The sequence below is a fragment of the Phyllobates terribilis genome, unplaced genomic scaffold (genome assembly GCF_046119375.1).
Source record: "Phyllobates terribilis strain yellow unplaced genomic scaffold, ASM4611937v1 Scaffold_10__3_contigs__length_209671492, whole genome shotgun sequence".
Taxonomy (NCBI): domain Eukaryota; kingdom Metazoa; phylum Chordata; class Amphibia; order Anura; family Dendrobatidae; genus Phyllobates; species Phyllobates terribilis.
This window is the reverse complement of record NW_027362770.1, coordinates 201,011,274-201,027,702: the sequence shown is the minus strand read 5'-3', so window position 1 is coordinate 201,027,702 and position 16,429 is coordinate 201,011,274. Positions and strand designations below refer to the sequence as shown.

General features: G+C 50.4%; 1 protein-coding gene across 8 annotated transcripts in view; it reads right to left on the bottom strand.

Moving 5' to 3' along the window:
- Positions 1-16,429, bottom strand: part of C2CD5 (C2 calcium dependent domain containing 5) — a 75,327-nt gene that overhangs the window by 34,463 nt on the left and 24,435 nt on the right. For 7 of the 8 annotated variants that reach the window (XM_073650533.1, XM_073650540.1, XM_073650534.1 and 4 more), the window contains one exon: positions 6,640-6,748. The exons of the other annotated variant lie outside the window; for it this stretch is intronic. In XM_073650533.1, coding sequence (XP_073506634.1) covers positions 6,640-6,748 — 109 coding nt within the window. The remainder of the gene's footprint in view (positions 1-6,639; positions 6,749-16,429) is intronic. 8 annotated transcript variants of the gene reach the window in all.

Here is a 16,429-nt window from a genome sequence, read left to right as displayed (position 1 = left end):
CACCGCCAATAATGAAGGACCCCAGCCCCCACCGCCAATAATGAAGGACCCCAGCCCCCACCGCCAATAATGAAGGACCCCAGCCCCCACCGCCAATAATGAAGGACCCCAGCCCCCACCGCCAATAATGAAGGACCCCAGCCCCCACCGCCAATAATGAAGGACCCCAGCCCCCACCGCCAATAATGAAGGACCCCACCCCCACCGCCAATAATGAAGGACCCCACCCCCACCGCCAATAATGAAGGACCCCACCCCCACCGCCAATAATGAAGGACCCCAGCCCCTACCGCCAATAATGAAGGACCCCAGCCCCTACCGCCAATAATGAAGGACCCCAGGCCCCACCGCCAATAATGAAGGACCCCAGCCCCCACCGCCAATAATGAAGGACCCCACCCCCACCGCCAATAATGAAGGACCCCACCCCCACCGCCAATAATGAAGGACCCCACCCCCACCGCCAATAATGAAGGACCCCAGCCCCTACCGCCAATAATGAAGGACCCCAGGCCCACCGCCAATAAATGAAGGACACCAGCCCCACCGCCAATAATGAAGGACGCCAGCCCCACCGGCAATAATGAAGGACGCCACCCCCACCGGCAATAATGAAGGACCCCAGCCCCACCGCCAATAATGAAGGACCCCAGCTCCACCGCCAATAATGAAGGACCCCTCCCCCCACCGCCAACAATGAAGGACCCAAGCCCCACCGCCAACAATGAAGGACCCAAGCCCCACCGCCAACAATGAAGGACCCAAGCCCCAACGCCAACAATGAAGAACCCCACCCCCAATAATGAAGGACCCCACCCCCACTGCCAATAATAAAGGACCCCACCCCCACCCCCACCGCCACCAATGAAGGACCCCACCCCCACCAATGAAGGACCCCACCCCCACCGCCAACAATGAAGGACCCCACCCCCACCAATGAAGGACCCCACCCCCACCAATGAAGGACCCCACCCCCACCAATGAAGGACGCCACCCCCACCAATGAAGGACGCCACCCCCACCAATGAAGGACGCCACCCCCACCAATGAAGGACGCCACCCCCACTAATGAAGGACGCCACCCCCACTAATGAAGGACGCCACCCCCACTAATGAAGGACGCCACCCCCACTAATGAAGGACGCCACCCCCACTAATGAAGGACGCCACCCCCACTAATGAAGGACGCCACCCCCACTAATGAAGGACGCCACCCCCACTAATGAAGGACGCCACCCCCACTAATGAAGGACGCCACCCCCACAGCCAACAATGCAGGACCCCACCCCCACCGCCAACAATGCAGGACCCCACCCCCAATAATGAAGGACGCCACCGCCAATAATGAAGGACGCCACCCCCACCGCCAACAATGCAGGACCCCACCCCCACCGCCAACAATGCAGGACCCCACCGCCAACAATGCAGGACCCCACCCCCACCGCCAACAATGCAGGACACCATCCCCACCGCCAATAATGAAGGACCCCAGCCCCACTGCCAATAATGAAGGACACCATCCCCACCGCCAACAATGCAGGACCCCACCCCCAATAATGAAGGACGCCACCGCCAATAATGAAGGACCCCACCCCCACCAATGAAGGACCTCAGCCCCACAGCCAATAATGAAGGACCCCAGCCCCACCGCCAATAATGAAGGACGCCAGCCCCACCGCCAATAATGAAGGACGCCAGCCCCACCGCCAATAATGAAGGACGCCAGCCCCACCGCCAATAATGAAGGACGCCAGCCCCACCGCCAATAATGAAGGACCTCAGCCCCACAGCCAATAATGAAGGACCCCAGCCCCACCCCAATAATGAAGGACCCCAGCCCCACCGCCAATAATGAAGGACACCACCCCCACCGCCAATAATGAAGGACACCACCCCCACCGCCAATAATGAAGGACCCCAGCCCCACCGCCAATAATGAAGGACCCCAGCCCCACCACCACCAATGAAGGACCCCAGCCCCACCACCACCAATGAAGGACCCCAGCCCCACCACCACCAATGAAGGACCCCAGCCCCACCACCACCAATGAAGGACCCCATCCCCACCGCCAATAATGAAGGACACCACCCCCACCGCCAATAATGAAGGACACCACCCCCACCGCCAATAATGAAGGACCCCAGCCCCACCACCACCAATGAAGGACCCCATCCCCACCGCCAATAATGAAGGACACCACCCCCACCGCCAATAATGAAGGACACCACCCCCACCGCCAATAATGAAGGACCCCAGCCCCACCACCACCACCACCAATGAAGGACACCACCCCCACCGCCAATAATGGACACCACCCCCACCGCCAATAATGAAGGACACCACCCCCACCGCCAATAATGAAGGACACCACCCCCACCGCCAATAATGAAGGACCCCAGCCCCACCACCACCAATGAAGGACCCCATCCCCACCGCCAATAATGAAGGACACCACCCCCACCGCCAATAATGAAGGACACCACCCCCACCGCCAATAATGAAGGACCCCAGCCCCACCACCACCAATGAAGGACCCCAGCCCCACCACCACCAATGAAGGACCCCAGCCCCACCGCCACCAATGAAGGACCCCATCCCCACCGCCAATAATGAAGGACACCACCCCCACCGCCAATAATGAAGGACACCACCCCCACCGCCAATAATGAAGGACACCACCCCCACCGCCAATAATGAAGGACACCACCCCCACCGCCAATAATGAAGGACACCACCCCCACCGCCAATAATGAAGGACACCACCCCCACCGCCAATAATGAAGGACACCACCCCCACCGCCAATAATGAAGGACCCCATCCCCACCGCCAATAATGAAGGACACCACCCCCACCGCCAATAATGAAGGACACCACCCCCACCGCCAATAATGAAGGACCCCAGCCCCACCACCACCAATGAAGGACACCACCCCCACCGCCAATAATGAAGGACACCACCCCCACCGCCAATAATGAAGGACCCCAGCCCCACCACCACCAATGAAGGACCCCATCCCCACCGCCAATAATGAAGGACCCCATCCCCACCGCCAATAATGAAGGACACCATCCCCACCACCACCAATGAAGGACCCCATCCCCACCGCCAATAATGAAGGACCCCATCCCCACCGCCAATAATGAAGGACACCATCCCCACCCCAATAATGAAGGACACCACCCCCACCGCCAATAATGCAGACCCCTCCCCTACAAACATCCCTAGTGACTGATTGCAGAGATCTTATTTTGCAGACTTGTGATTGGACGAGAACCCCCTTCCCCAGGCCCTGCCCTCACATATGGGAGGAGCTAGGTTTTCACTGAGCAGCCATAATTTTTGCTGGCGTGTATGGGGGTGACGGAGGGTCCGATGTGTCTGATGAGGGGCTGTACCTGCGGTGTAACTACTCCAGTCTAGCAGTTTGTAAGATCTGGTGTTACCCATGATCCCGACAAAGGCTGAGTTCAAAACAGCAAATCAGGAGTTAGAGAAGCATCGACACAAGTCACCACACAGGCTGCAAGAGAAGCATCGACACCAGTCACCCCACAGGCTGCAAGAGAAGCATCGACACCAGTGACCACACAAGCTGCAAGAGAAGCATCGACACCAGTCACCCCACAGGCTGCAAGAGAAGCATCGACACCAGTCACCCCACAGGCTGCAAGAGAAGCATCGACACCAGTCACCCCACAGGCTGCAAGAGAAGCCTCGACACCAGTCACCCCACAGGCTGCAAGAGAAGCCTCGACACCAGTCACCCCACGGGCTGCAAGAGAAGCGTCGACACCAGTCACCCCACGGGCTGCAAGAGAAGCGTCGACACCAGTCACCCCACGGGCTGCAAGAGAAGCGTCGACACCAGTCACCCCACGGGCTGCAAGAGAAGCGTCGACACCAGTCACCCCACGGGCTGCAAGAGAAGCGTCGACACCAGTCACCCCACAGGCTGCAAGAGAAGCGTCGACACCAGTCACCCCACAGGCTGCAAGAGAAGCGTCGACACCAGTCACCCCACAGGCTGCAAGAGAAGCGTCGACACCAGTCACCCCACAGGCTGCAAGAGAAGCGTCGACACCAGTCACCCCACAGGCTGCAAGAGAAGCGTCGACACCAGTCACCCCACAGGCTGCAAGAGAAGCGTCGACACCAGTCACCCCACAGGCTGCAAGAGAAGCGTCGACACCAGTCACCCCACGGGCTGCAAGAGAAGCATCGCCACCAGTCACCCCACAGGCTGCAAGAAAAGCATCGACACCAGTCACCCCACAGGCTGCAAGAGAAGCATCGACACCAGTCACCCCACAGGCTGCAAGAGAAGCATCGACACCAGTCACCCCACAGGCTGCAAGAGAAGCATCGACACCAGTCACCCCACAGGCTGCAAGAGAAGCATCGACACCAGTCACCCCACAGGCTGCAAGAGAAGCATCGACACCAGTCACCCCACAGGCTGCAAGAGAAGCATCGACACCAGTCACCCCACAGGCTGCAAGAGAAGCATCGACACCAGTCACCCCACAGGCTGCAAGAGAAGCATCGACACCAGTCACCCCACAGGCTGCAAGAGAAGCATCGACACCAGTCACCCCACAGGCTGCAAGAGAAGCATCGACACCAGTCACCCCACAGGCTGCAAGAGAAGCATCGACACCAGTCACCCCACACACTGGAAAAACAGACAGCACAGAAAGGTCAGGGCTGGGGGGGCCGCGGGCACAATGTAACACAGTAACCAGAAGAAGCTCCACCCCCTACTCCACTCACATCCAGAGCTGCATGCAAAATCCTGCTGCTTTAGTGTTAGCTCTCAGGGAGCAGTATTTTTCATCTCTCTGCTCTTAGAGAGAATCTGTCACCGCATTTGACCCATGTAAACTATTAATACGGGCAAGCAGGTCATAGACTGCTGAGGACGGCGATCCCTGGATGTCTCATATCAGATGCCTGTTTGTGGATAAATCACCTTTTGTCACTTTATATAAATGACGTCTTCCAGGCGGAACGCTGCCTGGAACATAAGCTCTGGAGGCGGAGTTATTATACATGAAGGAGGAGTCACTAGTGTGATGTGTGATGGTTACCAGTGTGAGTCAAGTAACTAACACAGAACAGGAGAAAAGAACTTGGTCTTCTTGCAAACACATTTGCTGCAGCTCTCACAGCTCTGCTATGTTGCGACAATATTGCAACCCTGTCAGCCTGTGAGGAACCAGCAGATGTGTCAGGTATAATCACACACAACTCACTGGTAACTCCTCCTTCATGTATAATAAGCTCGGGAGGCAGAGTCATCTTCCAGGTTGCATCCTCCCCAGAGCCTGGAAGAGCTCATTTACATAAAGTGATAAAAGAGGATTTCTCCACAACTAGGCATCTTATACCAGACATACAGGGATCGCCGTCCTCAGCAGTCTATGACCTGCATGCACATAATAGTTTACATAGGTCAAATCTGGTGACAGAGGAGCTCTCATGTTTATCTCCAGCATCAGGGGCCAAGTGGAGTTACACATGAAACTGCTTTCACATGTGAGCAGAACTCCCTCGACCGGCGCCATATACCTGATATTTCAGGGATCCGGAGGGGAGGGGCCATTACTACGCAGTGGAGCCACTCATGTGGCGGACTACTATCCTCAGCTGATGATGCTCCTGCAGCTACTCCCAGAGCGCTGACTCCATACTACAAACCTGCTGACCCTGGACCACCCCTGGAGTTTTACCACTCGCTGAGTAGTCACTGTGCTCGCAGCTCTGGATGGGACTGGAGTGAAAGACTGTATGAGCAGAATAGTGATTGCAGCTCTGGAGGACATCACCCCCCCCACCCAGAGCAGCCCGAAAAAACAAAAAACAGTGCTACGAGAGCCGCGGCCCGCCCACTGACAACATGGCGGCCATTCAGGGTAACAATGTATCAGTCTTCAGAAATCTGCTACAATCACCAGGTGTTAAAGGGAAAGAGACCCTATAAAAGGTGTTGATGCTTTTGGAGAGGGGGGGGGGGGGTGTGATAGAGGACCCCAATATTGCTGAAAACCTGCAGTAAACAGGACGACGACTGGAAGGGAGCACAGAAAGCTGGGCACTGACAAACAGGCCTTAATTAAAGGGACGGTGCCCAAATTAAAATTAGACATATTCATCATTTAAAAAAGTTTGCAACATATTGGCTAGCTGACAGTGAACAGAAACAGCTGAGCAGTTGTCACAATGTAACAGTGCAGGTAGAAGCCATCAGTCGGGAGTCTGATGGGAGAGATCTGTGTGATTAGCTCAGAGGATCGTCTGCGCAGATACACAGCGACAAAACATCAGCAAGGAGGATCCCATTCACTGACTGCAAGCAAAGGTTTTATAAATGATGAGGAGCTGAAACATCAGGTGGATGCAGGAGCTTAATGTACAGATGATTGCGCGCCGACCCTTTAATCGTCTCCATAGGGTCAGACAGGGGGAGACACATCAAGTGCTGGAGCCGAAAATCCCAGTGGGGGAGGCGCTGACCGCTGCTGACCAATGAGTGAGATGCTGGAGGGGACCCCACAGCGCCCCATGTGCAGACACTGAAGCCCACCCATCACCGGGTCACAGAGAGCAGCAACAAGTACATGAGACCGGAGGACGTACCCGGGTTATGGATCCGATCCAGAAGCTTCACCGACCGGGCGCTGACCACTCCGCCAACGTGGAAGAGGAAGCCCACCGGGAACGAGGTCAGGGTGAAAAAAGGGAACTCCTGCGGGGAGAGAGAAGAGGCCATCATTCATTGGGCCCATCATTCATGGGGACCATCGGGGCCAATCATTCATGGGGACCATTGGGGCCATCATTCATCAGGACCATCAGGGCCATCATTCATGGGGACCATCGGGGCCATCGTTCATGGGGACCATCGGGGCCATCGTTCATGGGGACCATCGGGGCCATCGTTCATGGGGACCATCGGGGCCATCATTCATGGGGACCATCATGGCCATCATTCGCGGGGAGCATCGTGGCAATCATTCACCGGGACCATTATGGCCATCATTCATGGGGACCATCATTCATGGGGACCATCGTGGCCATCATTCACGGGGACCATTATTCATCAGGACCATCGGGGTCATCATTCATGGGGACCATCGGGACCATTATTCATGGGGACCATCGTTCATGGGGACCATCATGGCCATCATTCATGGGGACCATCGTGGCCATCATTCATGGGGACCATTATTCATGGGGACCATCGGGGCCATCATTCATCAGCACCATATCATTCATGGGGACCATTGGGGCCATCATTCATGGGGACCATTATTCATGGGGACCATTGGGGCCATCATTCATGGGGACCATTATTCATGGGGACCATTGGGGCCATCATTCATGGGGACCATTATTCATGGGGACCATTGGGGCCATCATTCATGGGGACCATCGGGGCCATCATTCATGGGGACCATTGGGGCCATCATTCATGGGGACCATCGGGGCCATCATTCATGGGGACCATCGGGGCCATCATTCATGGGGACCATTGGGGCCATCATTCATGGGGGCCATCGGGGCCATCATCCATGGGGATCATTATTCATGGGCACCATCGGGGCTATTGTTCTATACAGAAATAATATATAAAATTACAACAATAAAATGATTGAAATGTAAGGTGTCGTGGGGTTCAGTAGAATGCTTTGGTTGTCCTGTTTGCAGCAATGCCAGGTAGATCTATTAGAAATTATCATATAATGTTACGTATCACAGACAGAAGATAACGGTGTTCAAATGAAGAGTCCGCCAGGGGACCCATTTTTTTGAGAAATGTCAGCATGTTATTAGCGGAGGGCGTTTTTTCTCCTGATCAGCAGTTTTCAATCCTCAATGTTATGATTTCCGCCAATGACGGCATTCTGGGCTCTTCCAGTAGCCACTATGGTAACTCTTCCTGCAGTGATAAGGTACAATCACACAGGGCAATGTATCCAGTCGGTGGCGTGTAGAGCCGGCTCTATAGTCATCAATACTGGAATACCGCAGGTCTGAGACATGAGACGCCTCCCATAGGCGTCTGCTGTTACTGCAGTTCGTGCAGCTTATCTGGTGTCTCCACATCTCCGGCATGTATCCTATGGATAACCTATATGCGGTGAGATTCCAGCTATACAGTCATTTCCTCGCAGTCTCCAGCTGATTTGTGCATTTAGATTGGTTTCTTTTACATTTTAAAAATGACAAAAAAGATAATGGGCCGAAGCAAAAGTTTGTGCCCCCTGCATGCTTTCATGGTTTGTACATAGTAGCACCAGCACCCCCTTTTGACGCTTGTAAACGCTTTGTAGCCAGACAAGTGGCTTTCCATTCTTGTTTGAGGGATTTTCCTCCGTTCTTCCTTGGAGAATTCCTCCTGTTCTGTGAGATTCCTGGGGAGTCTTCCACGCACTACTATAATGAGGTCTCGCCACAGATTTTCAATGATGTGCAGATCAGGGGACTGTGAGGGCCATTGTAAAACCTTCAGCTTGCACCTTCTGAGGTCATCTATTGTGGATTGTGACGTGTGTTTAGGATCATTATCCATTTGTACAATCATCCTCTTTTCAGCTTCAGCTTTTTTACAGATGGTGTTATGTTTGCATCAAGAATTTGTTGAAATTTCATTGAATCCATTCTTCCCTCTACCCGGGAAATGTTCCCCGTGCCATTGGCTGCAACACAACCAGCAGGATTGATCCTCCCACATGCTTAATGGTTGGCGGGATGTTCTTCTCCGGACATTCTGTGGCTTTTTTCTCCACACATACCTGTGATCATTGTGGTCACAGACTTCTATTTTACCTCATCGGGCCACAGGACTTGTTTCCAGAATGCATCAGGCTTGTTTAGATGTTCTTTTACACTTCTGACGCTGAATTTTATGGTGAGGCTGCAGGAGGGGTTTTCTTCTGATCACTCTTCCATCAAGGCCATATTTGTGCAGGTGTCTCTGAACAGTAGAACAATGGACAACAACTCCAGAGTCGGATACATCTCTCTGAAGGTCTTTTGCAGTCAAGCGGAGGTTCTGATTTGCTTCTCTAGCAATCCTATGAGCAGCTCTCACTGAAATGTTGCTTGGTCTTCCAGACCTTATCTTGATCTCTACTGTTCCTGGTAACTTCTATTTCTTAATAACATTACAGACTGAGGAAAGGGCAACTTGAAGATGCTTTGTTCTCTTCTTGTAGATTCTCCTGCTTTGTGGCCTCCACCATTGTCAGAGCTCGGCGGCTGCTTAGAAGACCCCACGGCTGCTGGTTTTTGGCACAAGGTTAGAGAAGGTTTTTATAAAGCTGGAAATCTGCATCACCGGCCTTTACTAATGATGATGGTGAACAAGACATATCCCTAACAGGCTAATTAATGTCTGACACCTCGGTCAAAGTTATCGGAGCACAAATCTCCAGGGGTGCACAAACTTTTACATGCTACTGTTTCCGCTGAGATTATCTATATGAGATATTAGCTGGATCTCATAGACGTCTTACGTTGTTGCAGTTCCTTCATACGTGAAGCATAAATGCTCTAGTTTCTCCAAATCTCCAGCATATATCTGATGGATACTGTATATAGAGGGAGATATTGGCTATACAGTCATTTCCAGTATATATCTGATGGATACTGTATATAGAGGGAGATATTGGCTATACAGTCATTTCCAGTATATATCTGATGGATACTGTATATAGAGGGAGATATTGGCTATACAGTCATTTCCAGCATATATCCTATGGATACTGTATGTGGAGGGAGATATTGGCTATACAGTCATTTCCAGCATATATCTGATGGATACTGTATATGGAGGGAGATCCCGGCTATACAGACATTTCCAGCATATATCTGATGGATACTGTATATGGAGGGAGATCCCGGCTACACAGTCATTTCCAGCATATATCTGATGGATACTGTATATGGAGGGAGATCCCGGCTATAGTCATTTCCAGCATATATCCTATGGATACTGTATATGGAGGGAGATATTGGCTATACAGTCATTTCCAGCATATATCCTATGGATACTGTATATGGAGGGAGATACCGGCTATACAGTCATTTCCAGCATATATCTGATGGATACTGTATATGGAGGGAGATCCCGGCTATACAGTCATTTCCAGCATATATCTGATGGATACTGTATATGGAGGGAGATACCGGCTATACAGTCATTTCCAGTATATATCTGATGGATACTGTATATAGAGGGAGATATTGGCTATACAGTCATTTCCAGCATATATCCTATGGATACTGTATGTGGAGGGAGATATTGGCTATACAGTCATTTCCAGCATATATCTGATGGATACTGTATATGGAGGGAGATCCCGGCTATACAGACATTTCCAGCATATATCTGATGGATACTGTATATGGAGGGAGATCCCGGCTACACAGTCATTTCCAGCATATATCTGATGGATACTGTATATGGAGGGAGATCCCGGCTATAGTCATTTCCAGCATATATCCTATGGATACTGTATATGGAGGGAGATATTGGCTATACAGTCATTTCCAGCATATATCCTATGGATACTGTATATGGAGGGAGATACCGGCTATACAGTCATTTCCAGCATATATCTGATGGATACTGTATATGGAGGGAGATCCCGGCTATACAGACATTTCCAGCATATATCTGATGGATACTGTATATGGAGGGAGATCCCGGCTACACAGTCATTTCCAGCATATATCTGATGGATACTGTATATGGAGGGAGATCCCGGCTATAGTCATTTCCAGCATATATCCTATGGATACTGTATATGGAGGGAGATATTGGCTATACAGTCATTTCCAGCATATATCCTATGGATACTGTATATGGAGGGAGATACTGGCTATACAGTCATTTCCAGCATATATCTGATGGATACTGTATATGGAGGGAGATCCCGGCTATACAGTCATTTCCAGCATATATCTGATGGATACTGTATATGGAGGGAGATCCCGGCTATACAGTCATTTCCAGCATATATCTGATGGATACTGTATATGGAGGGAGATACCGGCTATACAGTCATTTCCAGAATATATCTGATGGATACTGTATATGGAGGGAGATACCGGCTATACAGTCATTTCCGGTATATATCTGATGGATACTGTATATGGAGGGAGATACCGGCTATACAGTCATTTCCGGTATATATCTGATGGATACTGTATATGGAGGGAGATCCCGGCTATACAGTCATTTCCAGCATATATCTGATGGATACTGTATATGGAGGGAGATCCCGGCTATAGTCATTTCCAGCATATATCCTATGGATACTGTATATGGAGGGAGATATTGGCTATACAGTCATTTCCAGCATATATCCTATGGATACTGTATATGGAGGGAGATACCGGCTATACAGTCATTTCCAGCATATATCCGATGGATACTGTATATGGAGGGAGATCCCGGCTATACAGTCATTTCCAGCATATATCTGATGGATACTGTATATGGAGGGAGATCCCGGCTATATAGTCATTTCCAGCATATATCTGATGGATACTGTATATGGAGGGAGATCCCGGCTATACAGTCATTTCCAGCATATATCTGATGGATACTGTATATGGAGGGAGATACTGGCTATACAGTCATTTCCAGAATATATCTGATGGATACTGTATATGGAGGGAGATACCGGCTATACAGTCATTTCCGGTATATATCTGATGGATACTGTATATGGAGGGAGATACCGGCTATACAGTAATTTCCGGTATATATCTGATGGATACTGTATATGGAGGGAGATACCGGCTATACAGTCATTTCCAGCATATATCCTATGGATAATGTATATGGAGGGACATACCAGCTACCAGGAAGTTGAATAAGGAATCAGTATGTCACCAAGTATAAGCGAACAATAATGTGAAAATAGAAAAAATTGAAGGTTAATAACCGTAACTGAATCAAATCCAAGTCCGGTTCTACATGAACCAGCTGGATACACCTCCCTATCCGGGATTAGTGTGTGTGTGTGGGGGGGGGGCGAGAAAAAAAAAAAATTATTCTCATGTCCTCAGAAACTGCTAGGAAATCAACTGTTTAGTCCGACTTCTTATTAATAAACTTCTTATTAATAAACAGAGCCAGTGATAACAGTCGCTCTGGAGCCCGCTGTAGAAGGTCACTGCGCTTGGCATTGTAGATGCCTTCTTGATTTCCTCATCTGTGTTGTATAGTTTGATCCTTCTTCCTTTAGGACCCAGCAGCGATCCCCACCTTCTGCTGCTGATTGACACACTCTTGCTGGGTAATTAAAACGTCTCAGTTTCTCCAGAGAGTCACCTACTTCTATGTACAGGCTTGGAGCACTAGCAGTCGGCTAGTTTCTTCTCTGGTGCCTTTGGAGGACAGCTGGCGTTACTCCTCTGGTGTCTGCTCAGCATATATCTGCTGGGCTAAGTTCATCCCTTCTTTGTTTACCTTGTTTGTCTTTAGTTTGTAGTGAGGACTGACCAGTGCTCATCCCGTCCGCTCCCTACCTAGGGCCAAGCTCTAGGGTCATCCAGAGCTTAGGGTCCAGCTCGGCAATAGGTGTAGAATATATTTAGGGACGATAGGGTAGGCAGGGTGATATTAGATCAACCTAGGGGTCTCCACTCCCCCTTTCCCTACTGTTTGGGCTTCCTCCCCCTCTTCCCTTTATATTGCACCTAGCCTTTCCCTCACCTTGCGTGACATTATCACTAGCCACAAAATGGAAGGACTCAGCTCTTAGAAGTCAATGTTGTGAGGGTCTTACTGAAAGGTTGAAAGATGCCTTGGTGGTATATGAAACCCCTCAGTCCTTGGAGGCCGCCATGTCGTTGGCTATACGTCTTGATAGACGCCTTCGGGATAGACGGGTGAGACCACCTTCTCGGGGCCTTCTTGTCGGGGTTATGCTCCTTTGTCTGGGGAGTGGTCAGGGGGGTGAACCAGTACGGGGGGAGGTGGAGGAACCTATGCAGTTAGGGGGTTTCTCTACATCGTACGTTTCCCCTCTGCAAAAAAAAAAAGGGCGTGTGGTTTTTTTTGTGGAAAGAAGGGACATTTTAGGAGACTCGATTAACCCTCGGTAGTGTTGAGTTGGATAATCAAGGGGTGTGTTTGTCGTCAACCTGCAGTTCTCGGCTTGTCCTGACAGAGGTGGTGCTAGAGAGCAGGACTGAGAAAATTTCTGTGTTTGTTAGTGGAGCCGGGGTCAGCATGGTTGATGCTGAGTTTCTGAAGACTCATGGTCTCGCTTGCTGTACTTTAGGTAAACTTATTTCCATCTTTGCCATCGACTCGGCACCACTTGAACAGAAAGCATTTACTCAGATTGTACATAATGTAAGACTGAGGGTGGAGTCAGTTCATTGTGAAATAATCCCTTGTTGTGTCCTGGACAATCTTCCCACACCTATTGTTTTGGGTATTCCTTGGCTTGTTAAACATAATCCGTTGATGGATTGGCAAACCAGGGAGATTACTGAATGGGGAGATTACTGCCATGAGTACTGTTTAGATATTTCCCTTGCTACTGTCTCTACAGAAATATTACCTGCTTTTCTGTCTGGTTTTGAGGATGTTTTTTGTGAGAGGGGGTGTCAGGATTTGCCTCCTCATCGTGCTTATGACTGTCCTATTAACCTGACCCCCGGAGCTAAACTACCGAAGTCCAGACTGTATAATCTTTCTGGCATGAAGGATTTCATTGAGGAAAGTCTGGAGAAGGGACATATCGGACCCTCATCTTCGCCCGTGGCGGCAGGGTTCTTCTTCATGAAGAAAAAAGATGGCGGTCTACGTCCCTGTTTAGATTTCCGGGAATTAAATCAAATTACCATCCGAGATCCATACCCTCTTCCTCTGACTCCTGATTTCTTCAGCCAGGTTGTTGGAGGTAAGGTGGTCTCCAAGTTGGATTTAAGGGGGGTCTACAATCTGGTTAGAATCAGAGAAGTGGACGGATAGAAAACAGCGTTCAATACCCCGGAAGGACATTTCGAGAGTCTGGTTATGCCTTTCGGTCTGACCAATGCTCCTGCGGTATTCCAGCATTTCATAAATTATATTTCCCATCATTTGGTGGGGAGGTTTGTGGTGGTCTATCTGGATGATATTTTGGTTTACTCACCTGATTGTGAGACCCATCGGGGGCATGTTAAGCAGGTGCTCCAGATATTAAGGGATAACAAACTATATGCCAAACTAGAGAAATGTGTTTTCACTGTCCCCAAGGTGCAGTTTTTGGGGTACTTGTTGTCCCCTTCGGGTTTACGGATGAATCTGGAGATGATCCGTGCAGTCCATGATTGGAAACATCCTGAGAACATGAAGGCTCTACAGCATTTTCTGGCCTTTACCAATTTTTACCGGAAATTCATCCAAAATTATTTGGTAATTGTGAAACCCCTTACTGACATGATTAAGAAGGGGTCTGATCATTCTAAATGGTCGGATGCTGCCCTCCAGGCTTTTTCCTCCTTAAAGAATCATTTTGCCGCTGCACCTATACTCAGTCACCCCGATGTTTCCCAGCCCTTTATTGTGGAGGTCGATGCGTCGGATGTCGGGGTTGGCGCTGTGTTGTCTCAGGGTCCGTCCCCTGGTAAATGGCGTCCATGCGCCTTCTGTTCCAAGACATTATCTTCAGCTGAGAGAAATTATGACGTGGGTAATAGGGAACTTTGGGCGATCAAATTGACGTTCGAGGAATGGCGACATTGGTTGGAGGGGGCTGTCCATCCTATTACTGTTATTACTGACCATAAGAACCTGTCCTATCTCCAGTCGGCTAAACGTCTCACCCCTAGGCAAGCCAGATGGTCCCCGTTTTTTCCTGAGTTCAATTTTGTTGTCACTTTTCGTCCAGGGGTCAAAAATGTCAAGGCTGAAGCTTTGTCCCGGAGCTTCCGTGGTGGTGGTGACCGTGAGAACCCTGCCCCGATATTACAGAAGGGGGTGGTCATTTCGGCACTGGAGGGCGAGGTGTTGGAGGCTCAGGGGGACGCCCCGGCCTCCTGCCCTTCAGGAAGGTTATTTGTACCATCCAATCTGCGCCGCAAAGTAATTAAGGAACATCATAACTCTGAGCTTGCTGGTCATCCAGGTGGTAAGGCCACCGCGGACCTCCTCTCTCGTTGTTTTTGGTGGCCGGGATGGGATTGAACACGTAGCTGCTTGTAGTATTTGTGCCCGTTCTAAGGTTTCGCATATCCGTCCGTCTGGTCCTCTTCTTCCGCTACCTATCCCTAGCAGGCCATGGACACACTTGTCCATGGATTTTATTACTGACCTACCGGTATCTGCAGGGAAAACGGTGGTTTTGGTGGTTGTAGATGGTTCAGTAAAATGAACCATCTACAACAATCACTGACGCATTACCGGCACTTCCAGATGCCAAGACACTTGCTCAGGTGTTCATAAATGAGATCGTGAAGCTTCACGGGGTTCTCTCCGATGTGGTGTCAGATCGGGGGTCCCAGTTTGTTTCTAAGTTCTGGGGGAGCAGCTGTCCTTTTCCTCTGGCTTCCATCCTCAGTGGTAGGTTCCTTTTTGGAAGCTGGGACCTAGTTTTATTGGTCCCTATAAAATAACCGCCATCATTATCCCAGCAGCGTTTCGTCTTGAGCTTCCTCAGGCTCTTAACATCCACAATGTTTTTCACAGGTCTCTGCTCAAGAAATATGTGGAACCTCTTGAGTCCTCCCCCCTGCCACCGCCGCCCCCAATAATGGTTTCATTCGTTCTCTACAATACTTGGTGCACTGGAAGGGTTATGGTCCGGAGGAGAGGATGTGGGTTTTGGCATCAGAGGTGAATGCCCCCAGGCTGGTTCGTTCGTTCCACACCTCTTATCTTGAGAAACCCGGTCCTGAGTGTCCGGAGGCATCTTGTAGAAGGGAAGTACTGTCACGGGTGTGTCAGAGGTGACAGACAGTAGCTCTGGAGCCCGCTGTAGAAGGTCACTGCGCTTGGCATTTCAGACACCTTCTTGATTCCCTCATCGCTGTAGTATAGTTTTATCCTTCTTCCTTTAGGGCGCAGCGGCAACCTCCACCTTCTGCTGCTGATTGACACACCCTGGCTGGGTAGTTAAAAATTCTCAGTTTCTCCAGAGAGTCGCCGGTGATACTTCTATGTACCTCTGTGTTGGCTTGGAGCACTAGCAGTTGGCTAGTTTCTTCTCTGGTGCCCTTGGAGGACAGTTGGCGTCTTCTCTCTGGTGTCTGCTCAAGCTCAGTGTGTCCCCTTTGTTTGTTTACTTTGTTGTCTTTAGTTTGCAGTGGGGCTTTTTAATGCTCACCCCTCCCCCTCCCTATCTAGGGCCAAGCTCTAGGGACATTCAGGGCTTAGGTTCTGCACCTATCACCAAGCAGGAACCTATATAGGGACACG